The sequence below is a fragment of the Pelodiscus sinensis genome, chromosome 2 (genome assembly GCF_049634645.1).
Source record: "Pelodiscus sinensis isolate JC-2024 chromosome 2, ASM4963464v1, whole genome shotgun sequence".
Lineage (NCBI taxonomy): Eukaryota > Metazoa > Chordata > Testudines > Trionychidae > Pelodiscus > Pelodiscus sinensis.
The window spans coordinates 175,275,467-175,292,095 of record NC_134712.1 but is presented as its reverse complement, the minus strand read 5'-3'; the positions used below and the strand labels follow the sequence as shown (position 1 = coordinate 175,292,095).

Genomic DNA, 16,629 nt, shown 5'->3' with positions numbered 1-16,629 from the left:
TAAGTGATCTGACCAGGGGCTAGTTCTGTACACAGTGCTTAGGAAAGGCATCCTGCAAAGGGGGATATAGAGGATCAACAAGGTTGGGTGGGCATGAAGGGGTGTAAGAGAGAACAGCAAGAGGGGGAGTACATAAAGGACCAATGGGTGGGCAGCAGAGGCAACAAATACCTGTCCATTGGCTGGCACTTGCCTGTGCTCACCAGCTACCTCTGCCCACAGCATGCAGCCAACCTGGAAACAGGACCTGGGACCCTGTTGGCTGAGAGCTGGGACACAACAGGGGATGCACAGATGGATCAGCAGGGGGAGCTTCTGGCCCTGGTTGCGGCAGCTTTGCCCCATCACTAGCTGTAGGAGGGTTTAAAAACAGGACTGTCCCTTTTAAAAAAAGGGTCACCCCACCCATAAATCTTTGGGTTTCAGCTTCCCTAAATATAAGATGCGGTAATTCACACCAAAACACAAAGCTTTCTATGGGGCAGAGTCAAAATGCTCATTTCATACTCTCTCAACTCGAATAAAGCTTTTGTCTGTTTTTGTTTAAACTACAATAATCTTGTATGTCTATTAAAAAGTTATGATGTACTCACAACTGTAATTTTAAATAAGCCTTGATTTTGTTGGTTTCCTTATTTTCTTTTTAAATATTTATAACAGCCACAGGAAAGAAAGAAGGGGAAAAAAACCACTCCAGAACTTCTAAATAAAAAGGAAGAAGGGACAAGTGACTCAAGGAAGCCAACTGGGAATTAGGGGTACAAAGGCCTGCATGACTGACTTGTCCTCTGGTGTCAGAGAGAGTATGCTGGACTCTTGCTGATACTGGTGGCGATCACTCTTACAATATATGAAAGTGCATAGTGTATTCTTTGTAAATTCCGAAGTCCTCTAAGTTGGCTTTTAATAGAAACCAAGTCTTAAATCTCATCTATGGAGCAGCTACTCTTCTACCTAATAATATTCAACTGTGATTAAAAAAAATAAAGACAGCTATTGCAATTTGTTATTCAAAACAGACAATGTACAGTCACAATCAAAATGAAGACGTATCTATCCAGGAAAAACTGAATCCTGCAAGACAGAAGATGAACTACAATGGAAATCAAAGAGGTGAGGGACAAATCAGGGATTTTAAACTTCTTATGGGCCTTGCTATATAAGGCAGTGTTCGTCCCTTCTGCCAGTAGGGTGGACCAGTTAAAGGTAAAAACTTAATATGCAGACTAAAATAATATATTTTGAAAACCACCAACTTGACAGCATTCCTTCTAGATATGAACAGCTTCCATACCAGAGGAGATTGAAAGGATTAGGACTGTTTATTTTAAAGGGGGGGGAGGAGGGGAGAGACACCTACAGACGGAATGTGACAGCAGTCTAAGCAAATATGAACAGTGTGTGTGGAGGGGGGAGGGGGAATATCAAGAGAAATGTTATTTACCCTTCCCCACTATACAGCAGCTTCCATAACTCTGATCATCTTTGTTGCTCTTTTTCTGAAGCTTTTCCAGTTCCACTATACCCTTTGGGATGGGGCAAACAGAACGACATTGTTTTCAATGGTAAACACCATGAATTTTAAGATATCACTTTAAAAAAAGTCACTTGGATTTGATTTTATCCAGCCATGTTAACTGGAAGGAAAATGCTTAATTTTCCTTTAATGCTCTCTGGCTTCCAACCAGACTAAGCTATGGGATCTTCAACCTGAGAGTGCGATGGTGTCTATTTTATGTATGGTTAAAGTAAGAGGCCTGGGAAAGAATTGGTTCCAATTTTTTTCCCTGATGCAAAGAGCAGAAAAAAGTTGAAAACCACTGGACTATTATCTAGATAACCTATTTACTTCACCTTCACTAGTTTTCCACTGATCTCTGGCATGTCACCAATCTTCCGATTATCTAGCAGCCGTATTTCATAGGACTGACCTTTAAAAGAAAAAAGTTATCAATAAAAATGACATACAATGCCTCTCTCCATGATCAATACAGAGAATATTTGGTTTATATTCAACATGTTGCATTAACAAGGTAAAAGAACTCATACGGAGTTTCGGTATATAGCTGGTTGCATTTAAAAAAAAAAAAAAGAGAGAAATCTTTAAGATACCGTTGAAATAACAGGTTGTACCTTGATTAACTAGGACTCCCTGGTCTGGCAACATCTATGGTTCAGCACCACAGAGCTCAAGAACATGGAGGCCTGGCGGCCAGGCAGGAGCATGGTAGGGGGTATCAGTGACTCAGCCAGGAACCATATGTGTGGGGGGAGAGAAGGGGAAATGGAGCTCCAGCCCCAGCCGGGAGCTTTGCCCCGGCTGTGAAGCTCCAGCCCCTGTGGCATTTAGAAAGCCCCAGAGGGCTCGGGCAGCAGCAAGGGCAGGCAGCCCGGGTCTGAAGAGAAGAGACCTCCCATGGTCCAGCAAATCCCCTCATTCGGGACCTGTCAGGTCCTGAGGGTGCTGGACCAGTGAGGTCCAACCTGTACGGATACATCCAAGCCTTAGGTATCCTACTTCATGTACAGTGCGAGTATTTATTCCTATTTGGCAGAAAGGAACAGACGACACCAAAAGTTGAATTCCTTTATATACCTGAAATAGCTGAATGGTAGTGTGTTGAGGACAGAATATTCTCACATGTACCATGTATTGAAACTGCAAAGGAATGAATTTTTATATTCCTTACAGTTACAGGGACATCCTGATTGCCTGTATTTTAACATGCCTTAAATACATGCAGCCTATTGGGGTGGGGGGAGAGGAGAGGGGAGCCCTTCCAATAGCTTTCTAAAAGCGGCCGACTTAACAAGTGAGTTATTTCAATAGGCAAGAGTTTGATGAATCATATTGCTATGCTTTAAGTCCGTTTGTTTCAGTACAGTGGAAGCTAGGAGCAATTTATCTAAAATCATTTTTCCTCCTGAACTGGAATACTACACATTTGGCAAGGCTAAATTTGTTCCTGCTCAGGGAGTCAGGATTAAACAGAGATACTAAATGTTTCACTAGGACCCACTGGATTTACTCCATCATAATCAAGTTCTGCTACTTTATTCCCCAACACCAACTGAACAGACATAGCATTTGCTGGCTTGACACCACCAGCAAATGCCATAAGTTAAAAACATCAGCTTTACATTAGGGATGTGACAGTGTAAACGGTTAACTGATGAGCCTGGGCTGCCTACCCATCTCTGGGCGTAGGCAGCTCCAGCTCTCCCCCCGGCCACTGGGGAGGCCAAGGCTGAGGTGTGGCAGCCCAGCCACTGCCCCACCCCCGAGGTAGCCTGGCCCCAGCTCGCTCTCTCTGGCCGCCAGGGGGTTGGGCCAAGGCCATAGCCAGCCAGCTCTTGCACTCTGGCTGCCAGGGGGTTGGGCTGAGGCCACGGCTGGCCCCGCTCTCTCCCCAGCTGCCAGGTCCCATGTTCTCCCCTTGGCCACTGGGGAGGGGGGAGAGGCTGCCCCGCAGTCTCCCACTGGCTGCCAGGGGAGGAAGGGAGGGCATTCTGAGGCCTTGCTGGGTGGGAGCGGAAAGGGAGGTTGTGGCATGGCAGCCAAGCACTGGGGAAAGGGGAGTGGGAGGGAGGAAGGTACTGCAGGATGCAGAGTGATGTGATGATGTCACTGTTGTCCAACAGGAAAAGTTTTTATAGAGAGAGAAGTTTAGTATTCAGGAATTTGGAAGTAAATCCATATTATGCCTAAAACAGTTCCTTTTAAAAATAAACTTTGCTACCACTTCCTTCAATCTCACTTTAGTCATTTTTTGTTTAAAAATACAATCAAATACATCTTTTCCTTTGTTCTAACATTAAGCACTATAGTGGCACAACTATACTATTATTGGGGGAATTTTTATATACAGTGTTTGAGCACATCTCTGCTCCTACAGTTACAATAGCATTGGGAGAAGCACTAGTTACCTCTTCCTATTCTCCTGCCTCCACTCTTCATACCACCAGAGCAGAGGCAACATAACAAGAGCTCTCTGGGTTCGCCATAATAAATAATAATCCAACCTTCCTTTTGCCTTCACAAAATCTATTAGGCAAGCAGTGTCAAAGAACCCAAAGATCTCTCCCCCGCCATATAATATACTTACCTTTCATAGCTTTCACACAAGATCTGTTGATCAAACAACATTCTGGAGTCTAGTCATTCAATCCACATCCTGCTTCAAAGCACCCAACAAAGAATTCCTACCTATCACTCCAAGGTACTAGCCTAATATTTACTCAGATCTTAATCTTACCTCTTCCATATGAGCTTTTCAAAATCCCAGGAAGCAATAACCAAGAATGTTTCAATATGCGAGGCTATGTCTACACTATCAAATCAAGTCAACTTAAGTTATATTGATATATAGTCACCACTGTAATTAAACCACTGTTGTATGTCCACACTATCTATGCTCCTTATGTCAATGGAAAACATCGTAAGTGGTAGCTCTTAGACTCATGGAGCACTGTTATCTCACTGTGCAACTGACTGCAGGTGGTTTGGGGGCAGAAGGTGAGGGGAGTTGGCAATCCTTCATGAGACAGGTTCACTGTCACATGATACAGGTTTCTCAATACTATCATCCGGTGGCTATTCTACTAGGTTTCTAGCTGATTTTCAACTGCTCTGGTAACCTGTGAGCCAGCCAGTGTTTGGGGATCAGAACACAATATGATCAGTCCTATCTGCTTCCTGTGTAGCTGTTGCAAAAGCCTTACTTTATAGTTGAATACTATACAGTTCTGAGAGTTACTTCCTAATGAGGATTTGCTTATGTACCTTACCACAAGCAGAAATGCAGAAGCAGAGCAGAGGCAACATAACTGCCTAGATTTTCATAATTGGGTGCCTGAAATTAGATGCCTGCCTATCTGACCTGATTTTCTATAAAGTTGAGCACCCAGCAGCTGTCATTTATGCCTAATGTTAAAGTTGACTTACTGTTGTAGGCTGTAACTTTTTAGTAAAGTCATTACAAAAAAGTGATAAAATACAGCCCCAGGGCCTTTTCATCATGTAACTTCAACCAAAGAGATGATACAACTGTAGGTTTTTATTGCTTGAATTACAAGCAATTTGAATTAAACAATCAAGGCATATATAGCTCAAAGCAAATATGATGTAGTGTGCATTTATTCTCTAATTTAAAACACATTTATGTGTTGCTATTATATCATGTTATATTGCTCAAATGGACCTGTATCACAAGGGTTAAACATACTGGCATATATGACAGTCAGGAAAGATATAAGAGGTATACCATAGGCATTGTTGATATGACTGATATTGAAGGACAATGCTGTCAGCAGAAAACTTCCCCAGCACTCTTGGTCTTTCCCTTTCATATGAAACTTCTAAAGGTGAAAATACCACCCTTATTATGCATCTTTACACTTTTCAGTATCCCAATGTTCATTAAGCTACAGCCACGGTAAACAACATATGCAGAAGACATATACTAACCTTGGTTCAAGTAAGTAAGTGTTTCATCATGCAATTTGACTGCTGGAGATGTTGCAGCACACATAACATATTGAAATGGTGGATGTTTGGTCTCACTGTCTGGTGGAAGGCTGGAATCTTCCTGCTTGAAAATTGGCAGTGCCAAAACATCACTGAAACAAAAAACACCCACATGATCAGTCTGAAAGAAGCATAGATGATAAAACAAATGGCAAAATTAGAACAGTCACCACCTTAAGAAAAATATTTTCAAAAGATGAAATGAATACAAATTTTAAAAAGTAATATTTAAAATATTAAATACAGATTTTTAAGTAAGTTTAAGTAAATAACCTACATCAAGGCCTATATTTAGCATATTATTAATATACATTAAATTGAATAATGCATGTCTGCTGCAAAGTCAAACCACAGTACTGGTTGAAGTTACTGGCCAAGCCCCTGCAACCAAAGTTTGTTGGAGTGCTAAATCAGCTTCTAATAGCAGTAGCCTCCTCTGCAAGTTCAGAAAGAATGTTTTCTTCATTGAAGTTCATTCAACTAATTCAGTTCATTGATTAGATCATTAAAAAAAACCAACACTACAGAGTTGATAAACTGAAGAAAAAAAGCCCCCACGGATCTTGTTTTCACCCTTTCAAAATATGAATAAAACTGAGGTATAGAAGGATGAACTGGTACTTCTAGACTCCGGTGGAGCTGGACTAGTGAAAGTAAGCGACAGGGAGTTTTCCCCAAAACTACCAATGAAGATAAGACTATGTCTAGAGCTGAGGAGAGAGTCACCCATTGATATACTTTGATCTTCAGAAGTCAATGGACTACTTTGCTTCAGTTCCCCCATCTGGGAAGAAAGATTAAAAGATATGCCTCCTTGAATGGTTCTGTAAGATATATGGTTTATGAGTACACACTCTGAAGAGAAAGAACTCTAATTGAAACAAGACTTGTGGGCTCTACCCCAATAAAAATAAAGTTATATTTATATTCATATAAAGTGTGCTTGATATTTGTATGTGGAAGAAAATAACACAAAAATATTTAAAGAAAACAAATGCAAAAGTTGTGTGGGCTATTCTTTAATAAAAAAGTTTAGAAGTTTTGGAATATTCCAGGAAAACCCAATGATTACTTAGAAAATTTGGGCTTTATAGAATTACTTTCCTATATTTTTTACTTTGTTAGTGCTGAGCTTGAATAGTTCATTGGGTATCTAAAAAGCTACGAGACAAACCTATCAGTCAGACAACAACTGGCAAAACACTTCTCTCCCCCCCCTTCCCCCCATACCCACATCATTAGTGGGGAGTATGACTGGGAGTTCTGGCCAGCTAGGGTACGTCTACACTGCTGGACAAAGTCGAATTAAGATATGCAACTTCGGCTACGTTAATTGCGTAGCTGACGTCAAAGTACCAGTCTACGCTGCAAGAAGTCAAATGAAGAACACTCTTCCTTTGACTTCCCTTATTCCTCGTGAAATAAGGGTTACATATGTCGGAGTAAGAAGCCCATTTTGTCAAAATAACGGGCTTGCTGTGTAGACATGCACTGTTATTTTGAAATAACATGAATGATTTCAACATAAAGCTTCTGTGTAGATATGCCCCTAGTGTCCATAAATCTTGTTCAATTGCAATGCCTCTGGTTAGCAAGAGAGTAGATTATTTTTCAAGTTCCATACATTGCCAACACCCCAAGTTTTAAAAAGCTCCCTTAGATACTGTTGCGGTGAGTGACAATGTCTATTTTAGCTCCCCCACCTCCATGCTTTGTTTTAGTTCTTACTTCCAAGAAGAGATCCAGTGCCAACCCCAAGCCCTGTCCTAACTTTCCCAAAGCTGCAGCAAAGACAAGCTGAACAGACCCTTTAAATGTTTTTCCAGAACTAAATACTTATTAACAGGGCTCGACAAACTGCGGCAGATGTGCGCAGCACCAGTTAATGGGGCGCACGGAGCGACTGGCTGAAATCTACTCGCCACGGGTGAGTAAAAGTAGCGGTTTGTTGAGCCCCGCTTATTAAAATAACTGTGCTAGAGCACTGGTTCCCAATCATTTTTATACCACGGACTGGCAAACTGATTCAAAAACTGTTGGTGGACCGGCACTGAAATATTTGCACACTTATTATGGTACAGTAGACTTCCGATAATCCGGCACCTTTGGGACCCAGGGGGTGCCAGATTATTGATATGCTGGAGTATCAGGAGGTTCTCTGGCGGGGAGCTGTGACACGTCTTCCGGAAACTGACGAGAGGCAGACTCAGGGAAGTGGCTGAGCAGAGCAGCAGGGGTGCTAACGGGTTGGTCCCGCAGTGCCGCTCAGGTGAGGGGCGGTGCTGGGGGACCAAGCTGGCAGCACCGCTCAGGTGATGGGCAGCACTGCGGGACTAACCCGGCAGCACCCCAGCTGCTCTGCCCCACCGCTTTCCCAGCTGGCCTGTAGCAGGCAACTGCGTGGGGCTTCCCCCGCCTCCCTGCAAAACGGTGGAGGGTTTGCCCCCGGCCAGACGCAGTGCGGTCCGGCAGACCCATCACAGGGGTATAACACCCTTCCTCTCTCCTCCCATTCCCTTTCCCGGCCCATGAGCGCGTGTGGGGCTCACAGGAGCTCCAATTGTCCAGCTGGCTAGAGCACTTCCGGGTTCCACCTACTGCTGGACTATCAGGAGTGCCGGACAACTGGATGCCGGACAATTGGAGTTTTACTGTCTGTGAGCTAATGATATTAGAGGTTATAATTGGGGAAGCTATCAGAAACTTCAGGATCTCTACCAAGCATTTATAAACCTCAACTACCCACCCAGAGATCTAAAAAAGCAAATTGAAAGAGCCAGACGAATACCTAGAAACCATCTACTTCTAGACAGACCCAAGAAAAACCAACAATAGAACACCACTTGTCATCAGCTACAGCCCCCAACTTAAACCTGTCCAACACATTATCAATAAACTACAGCCTATACCTGAACTGGATACTAAACTCCGAGAAGCTCTGGGAGACAGACCCATAGTCTCCTGGGCTGTGTCCAGACTCAAGGGTTTTTTCGAAAAAAGTAGCCTTTTTTTGAAAAAACTTCACCTGCATCTAGACTACAGCCGCGTTCTTTCGAAATTAAATCAAAAGAACGCAGCTTTTCTTTTGACGGCGGAAAACCTCATTTCACGAGGAAGAACGCCTTTTTTCAAAGTGCTCTTTCGAAAAAAGGCGTTCTTGAATGCAAACAGGGCTTTTTCGAAAGAGAGCATCCAGACTGCCTGGGTGCTTTCTTTCGAAAAAGCGGCTTGCTTTTCCAAAGTACTGCTTGCAGTCTAGACGCTCTTTTCGAAAGAGGCTTTTTCGAAAGTATCTTTCGAAAAAGCCTCTTTCGAAAGAGGCTTGCAGTCTAGACGTAGCCCTATAGACAACCATCTAACCTCAAGATGATTCTTACCAACAACCACAGGACATACCATACTAATACCAACCCTGGTACCTTCCCTTACAACAAACCCCGTTGCCAGCTTTGTCCACATATTCACTCTGCTGATACCATCATTGGACCTAACCAAGTGAATTATAAGATCAAGAACACATTCCTGCGCATCCAGAAATATAATTTATGCTAGTGCGCTGAAAGTGTCCGTCTGTTATGTACATTGGACAAACGTCTCAGACACTTTGCCAAAGGATCAATGCCCACAAAACAGATATCAGACAGGATCACAAAGAAAAAAACAGTTTCTTACCATTTCAACCAGAAAGGACATTGTCTTACCGACTTAATTACCTGCATCCTGCTTCAAAAGCCTTTTAAGAATACACTTGAAAGAGAATCCTTTGAACTGTAATTCATGCTCAAATTCTACACTTTACGCTTAGGTCTGAACAAAGACTCTAATTACCTTACCCATTACAAAGATAGCTTCCCCAATTATCACCTCTAATATCATTAGCTCACAGACATTTACCTTTCCCCCCCATTCCCCTTCTGTTCTGAAATTTCATTTGTCCTTTTCATGTGTTCATTTTTTAAAATTGTATCCTTTGGTATATATATGGTTGTGACAATTTTCTTCCACTATTTGATCTGAGGAAGTAGGTCTGGCCCACGAAAGCTCATCACCTAATAAACCATCTTGTTAATCTTTAAAGTGCTACATAGTCCTGTTTTTTGTTTCAGCTACACCAGACTAACACGGCTACATTTCTATCACTAATAAAAAGAGGTTTGAAGTTTATTTTTAAATGTCCCTGAACTACTATTTAAGAGTACCATTAAAACCTCAAAATTTATTAAGTCAGTCAGTTTCAGGTTGACAGGTTTTCTTTAAAATCTACTGTCTTTGATCACTAGATATCCATAGTTATTTTATTTGTATAAAATGTTGGACTTGTTGACAACTTACACTTGTGGGCATAAACTGATCATCAACTTGGGTGAAAATCCCCACACAGAAAAGTAGCGTTCAGGTGACCAAATATATTATGAAAATTGATAATGGAGCACAAACTCGTCTTCCTTTAAAGAGAGAGGGCATGAACGTATGTTTGCTTCTATATAGCAAGCCTATTTTTCAAAAGATTAATATATTCTTCTGTCACTTCTTTCCAGACATGACAAACACTTAACTTTTCATATGAAGACTGGAACAGAATAATGAGATTTATACGGTAACGTTCTTCACAGTCCATCATTTGCTTTAATTTTTCTGTTTATGTTACTATTCTTAACCCAAATTATACCCTACTGTGTCCTACAGGCATAATACCTACTTTATCTATTGCTGGTACCTAAAAATACCGTGTGTGTTTAACCAACTCTGAACCCAAAGAGCTGGCACGTCTTTCCTTTGGATCTAACTGGGGTGACCAAGAGTGGCATAGGGCCACTTGGGCAACGCACTTTCCTCAAACACTAGCCCAGGCAATGCAGCGCGCAAGGGGAGACACTTATTCACACACAGCTATACACAGCTACTACAGTCGATGCAATAAACCAACTTGCCTCTGGCTTGGTAGCTGGAATATGCGGACAATGTGTCCTGGACTTGAACCTGATCATGATCTTACAAACACAGATTCAATACGTAAAACAGCAGTCACAGACCAACAGTTACATAAACTGAATGTTGACATTGCTGCTCTCCAGGAGACCAGATTGGCAGATGTTTGATTAGTAAAAGAAACCAACTACACCTTCTTCTGAAAGGGTTTGAATTCAGAGAAACGCTGTTTTTACTGAGTTGGCTTTGCTGTTCTAAGCAATCTGATGAACTTTATCAATACACTCATAGCGTGATGACCAGTCCTGGCCCATTTGCCTAGGTCATCATGGCATTGGGAAAATGAATGAAAATGTTCAAAGGCTTCTTGAATTCAGTTCTCAGAATCATCGCTCCATCACTAATACTTTTTTCAACTTAAAAGACTGCCACAATGTCTCATGGTGCCACCCCAGATCCGGTCACTGGCATCAACTCAACTTTGTACTGGTCCACAGAAAACATCTCAACTCCGTTACATTTACACGTGCATAAAATTCCATAAAAACTCCATATGTCAAAGGATTGCAGAATACCAAAGGTTAACACCCTCAGTACTAGAGATGCACTGAAATGCTCTGTCTTGGCAGAAGAATTCACTCGCAAAATGGAAGACAAACCTGTCCAGCAGTCTGTTGATGAGACACGGTCCATGCTGAGTGCTGCAATATATAAACATGCCACATCTGTCTTTGGAACACAGACATTTTCCAACCAAGACTGGATTGATGAAAACGTTGACATTCTCAGGCCTCTTCTTGAAGAAAAAAGGCTTTTCTGAACAACATAAAGAATCCATCGCAAAGTTCAAGAGATCAGCTCCGCCATACAAGATCTGTTCTTCAGAGAGAATCCAGGTGGTGTGCAAACAAGTATGGGGCCGATCTATGTTCTGGATTTCAAAAAGCATTTGATATGGGTGACCTGAAAACCATGTATGATGGACTGAAGAAAGCACTTGGACCAAACGTTACCAAAGTTGCTCCATTGAAACATCTAAATGGATAGGTGATCACAGATAAAAACCAACAGATGTCCCCATGGGTGGAACACTACTCAAGTCTTTACTCCCATGAGTGTACAATACATCCTTAACTTGATAACCTCATTCCAACCCTCCCAGAAATGTTAGAGCTAGATGTAGAGCCTATGGTGGAAGAGCTTTCCCAAGTACTTGATGCTCTCTCCAGTGGAAAAGCACCAGATGATGGCATTCAGCTGAAGTCCTGAAGGTTACCAAGGCTATCCTCATCCCCTTCCTTTATGACTTACTTAGAAAATGTTGGCGAGTGGGAGGGGTCCCGCAAACATCATTACTCTCTATAAAAACAAAGGCAATAAGGGGGACTAACAACTACAGAGGCATCTCTTTGCTAAGCATTACAGGTAAAGCATTTACCCATGTCATTTTTAATCGCCTGCAAAAACTCACAGATCGAGTCTATCCAGAAACAGTGCGGCTTCAGCGCTGGTAGGTCAACAATGGACATGATTTTTTTCCTCTTTGACAACTACAAGAAAAGTGCAGAGAGCAAGGAAAACCGCTGTTTATAGCATTTGTGGACTTAGCAAAGGCATTCGATACAGTCAGTAGATCAGGACCATACAAAGTGTTAACTAAGATTGGCTGTCCACCAACTCTACTCAAGCTCATAATCTCTTTTAATGAAGATATGAAAGCAACAGTGTACTATGATGGATCTACATCTGAACCCTTTGTGGTGATGGGTGAAGTCAAACAGGAATGTGTCCTTGCTCCTATCCTCTTTGGCATAATCTTCTCAGTCCTATTAAATTGTGCATTTCTAAACTCACACAGTGATGTATTTCTCCACACAAGGTTAGATGGTTCTCTTTACAACCGAACATGACTCCAGGCTAAAACTAAGGTCAAGGAAAGTTCTCATTAGAGAACTCATTCGCAGATGATGCAGCATTTGTCGCACATAATGAATACACGCTACAGGCACCGATAGAGTCTCTGTCCAGAGTTAGTAAACTGTTCTCTCAATATAAGCATGAAGAAAACTGTTCTGTTTGCTCTAGGTGCTGTATCTCAACCACCCAAGGTCATTCTGAATGACAGTCCATTAGAGGTGGTTCAACAATCCTGTTACCTTGGGTCTACCGTCACCACAAATCTCTCCATGGACGAAGAACTGAACATCAGAATTGGGAAGGCAGCCACAACATTTGGCAGACTTATGAAACGAGCATGGAACAATCCCAAACTGACATGAAAACAAAGATACTGATATACCAAGCGTGCGTATTAAGTGTCTTGCTTTATGGATCTGAGACCTGGACTACCTACTCGTGCCAAGAGAAACAATTGAGCAGTTTCCATCTTCGCAGAATAACTAATATTAAGTGGCAAGACAAAGTTTTGAATGTAGATGTCCTATCAAGAGCTGGCATACCCAGTCTCATAGTGATCCTTAACAACAGAAGACTCCGGTGGCTTGACCACGTGAGGAGAATGAGTGATAAACGCCTTCCCAGAGAAATCCTCTTTGGTGAACTAACAAGAGCAAGGGCAAGAGGAAGGCCAAAGTTAAGATTCAAGGATATATGTGAAAACATTATGAAAAAGTTTAACATCAGTCCAAGCTATTGGGAATCTACATCATCAGATCGCAACACCTGGTGACAATTATTACAACAGGGCATGTCATTTTTCGATAGGACCTGTGCAAGACATGGAAAAGAACTCCGCCTCAGAATGAAAAATTCTCAGACTCATGAATACGGAAGTAGACTGGCATGTAGCTATTGTAATAGACTGTGCAAATCCAATATTGGACACACAAGCCATGAAAAAAGTTGCAGATCCAGGCACAACTCAGATTGCTACTGCCGCTGCTTACCACCATCTCTCGAGACGAATGGGCCATATATATTAAATAATTTTTGATCACCAGCTTACAGATGAAAATTGCAAAATAGTGCTAACATTTTGTGCTTTATTTTAACCCTAAAATACATGCAATATTGACTGTAGATTCTTACATATAATCACTGCTTCTACAGCTACTATACAGCAATACCGAACTAAGAAAAAATACCATTAAGTTGGAAAAATTAAAATCTGTAAGCATGAAAGAAGAGGCACCAGAATGAGGAATCATAAACAAAGTTCAGACCATAATTCCTCAGAAAGGTAGAGACAAAGAGCCAGAAAAAATGTAGTGTTTCAACACAGGACTACTCAAAAGGATTGTTTAATATACAGACTTTTTCTTTTAAATAAAGCAAAGAAAATCACCAAACATAGTCATATAGAATCAAATGATATTTGCAGAGCAATCATGAATTTTAAAAAATAAAGAAAAAGAACAGTGAATCAATGCTAGTCAAACTGGTTACAGGGAATAAGTAGTGTTAAAACATACCTGAAAGGGAAGAGTTATATTAGCAACTAGACTACTACTAAGCTAGAGGAAATACAATGATAAATTTAAAAAAAAGAAAAAAAGAAAGCAGAGTTCACAGAAATAACTGATTAGAAAAACAGCTCCTGCAACAGCTGCAGGTCTCTTTCTCCCTCCCCCCCCCCCCCCATCACCTGATGGAGATAAAGAGAGTGGGGAGGAAAAGTGGACTACTACACAAAACAGTTGAGTGAGTAAATATTAACCTCAAATTGGAAGAAACTACCTGTGAATTTGATAATAAAAAGTAGTATCACATCTTTCAGATTGGCTGACCTATCATAGCAAAACTTCAGGTATGTGAATTAAATGAAAATCACATTAGATAGTATGCACAGTAACTTCAGAAAATGTTCAGTTTTGCCACCCTCCTTCTGAATAGGGGAAGCTACTAAGAGTATATCAACACCTGTTCTTTACATGCTGTATTAGATAACAATTATTTTGTGGATTAAATTCAAAGTACTTGTTATTTGACAAAACCTTAACTGGCTTTTATGGAGTTTCTCTCCTATGCACCAGTATGTCATCTGTTTTTATCAAAAATGCTTTGTTTAGTCCAAAGATTACGTGCACAGAAGGGCAGCATTTGCAACAGGCCCTAGTTTCTAAAATTAGGCCCTATTGGATGCCTGAGTCCATGTCTGCTTGCCTGTACCACCAAATATGAGATTTGTCTCTTTGCTTAAGATTTCCCAATCAAGTTCTGGAACTTCTTTGCACTGAACCTACAGCTAAGTTTTCCACCACTCCATCTTCGCCCTTAAGGTCAGCTAGATGATTATTACTAAAGAAATAAAGATGGAATATCAATTATTCTAAATGATTGCTTAAGCTTGAAGGGGACCCACATGTCATGGTCCTAGACACCTTAAATACTTTCACTGGCAAAGAACACCTGGAAGCCCATAGTGGGAAAATATACCTAATGGTAACAGACTAGAAATTTGTTATGAATTGGAAAAGTAATACGGTAGAGAAAAACAATAAAAAACAAGGGTAATTTTAATTTGCACAGAGACAGTGTCACCATTAGCAAGCAAAATATGAGCTGCCAAATGAAAGTTCAACTACATAATATGTTGAAAAGTGTGCCAATTATTAGAGGTAAAGGAAGACCAACAAAAGTTTAGGGAACTATAAAAAATAGCTAATGAAAAACTAAATAAAACCAGCTTAACTTAGTAACACTTATTTTGGGAAACATGACAGACTACTACACACTGAAGAATAGGAAGTGGGTCTGGCCCACGAAAGCTCATCATCTAATAAACCATCTTGTTAGTCTTTAAAGTGCTACATTGTCCTGCATTTTGCTTCAACTACCCCAGACTAACACGGCTACATTTCTATCACTGAAGAATAGGGGAAAGAGTTAAGGTAAAACACAGCATTACTTATGTTAAGAATAACTGCACTTGGAAAGACTTCCCAACAGGGAATGTACCAAGTTACAGTAGACATTCCTGGAGACATTCAAGCTAAGTTGGATAACAACAATACTGTACTATTTCTACAAACATACGCTACTGTCGTGGCGCCATCTGCCCGTCCCACGCCCGTTTCTAGGGAATGGCGTTATCCTCTCTGTAGAAAGGAACGAAGCTCAAAGCGGGCTTTAGGCACCCGCTGGAAGAGGAAGGAGTTGCTCTCCAGTGCTTTCTCTTCCCTGCAGCGGGTACACGCTGCGTGGTGCCAAACATGTGGCCAGCACCGAGAGCGTCCCAGCGGTGCTGGGACACCACAAAGAGCGCGGCGGGCCGGGGAGCGCGGCGGGGCGGGTACCTCATGCTGTAGGCGCTGGCTCCCAGCTCCTGCCCGATGCCGGAGAGGCTGGCATCGAAGTCGTGCGCCAGCCCGGACTCGATCACTTCATCCATCTTCAGCACCCACGCCATCTTCCGCCGCTCGGCGCGGCCGGGGGGAGGGGGGGGAGAAGACGAGGGAGGAGCCGCTCAGTCCCCCCCCCTGCCGCCGCCGCCGCCACTACTGCTCCTGCGGGAGGCGGTGACTCGGCGGGCAGGGCCCGGGGGAGGCGCCGAGAGCCCGGCAGGGGAGAGGAGAATCCGCGTTCAGCCCCGGGGGGGCCCTTTCCCCGCGGCAGCAGCACCAGGGCGCGGGGCCGCTCTCAGCATCCTGCGCTCGCCCGGCCGCCGCGGGGGGCCCAGGAGCCGGCGGCCTCGGCCCGGACACAGCAAGGGGCCGCCGCCGCCCGAGCTCCGACCCTGCCCAGCGGCGCCACCCGCCTCATCGTTCACGGGAGAAGCAGCAGCAGCACCGCCCCCTGCCCGGGGACCCGCCGCCCGCGCCAACAGCCCGGGCCGCCAGCGCCGCTTCCCTCCCGCGCCGCCGCTGTCCCCGTCTCGCGGGCCGCCCCGCTCCGTGTCAGGCTCTCTGGGGACTGGGCTGCTCCGAGCTCCCCGCTCCAGCGCGGCTGAGGCACCTATACGAACATGGCGGCCGGCCACTTCCCCTTCCCCGTGCAGGTCCCCTACCGGGGCGGGGCTCAGCCACAGCGAGCGGGAGGGTTGGCTGGGAATTGTTGGCGGGCAGCTGGACTGTCCAATCAGGACTCCGCAGGAAGGCAGAGCCGATGGTAGCCAATCAAAAAGCAGTGCCGCACGCCTGGCGACGTAAATTGAGCGCGACTCAAAGCGAAGGGACCAGAAACCCCAGCATGCTTTGCAGGCCTTAGTCACGTCA

At 43.2% G+C, this 16,629-nt stretch overlaps 1 protein-coding gene across 3 annotated transcripts in view; it reads right to left on the bottom strand.

The window, feature by feature from the left end:
- UBP1 (upstream binding protein 1) overlaps positions 1–16,421 on the bottom strand; it is a 55,965-nt gene extending 39,544 nt beyond the window's left edge. The window contains exons 1-3 of one of the 3 annotated variants that reach the window (XR_331971.3): positions 15,712–16,421; positions 5,468–5,619; positions 1,855–1,931 (exon numbers count right to left, since the gene is read on the bottom strand). Coding sequence is in view for 2 of the 3 variants with exons in the window: in XM_006121750.3 (XP_006121812.1) it covers positions 1,855–1,931; positions 5,468–5,619; positions 15,712–15,824 (342 nt within the window). In the remaining variant the exon portion in view is untranslated. The remainder of the gene's footprint in view (positions 1–1,854; positions 1,932–5,467; positions 5,620–15,711) is intronic. The other 2 variants (XM_006121750.3, XM_006121751.3) reach the window with 2 other exon arrangements.
- Positions 16,422–16,629: the final 208 nt, after the last annotated feature.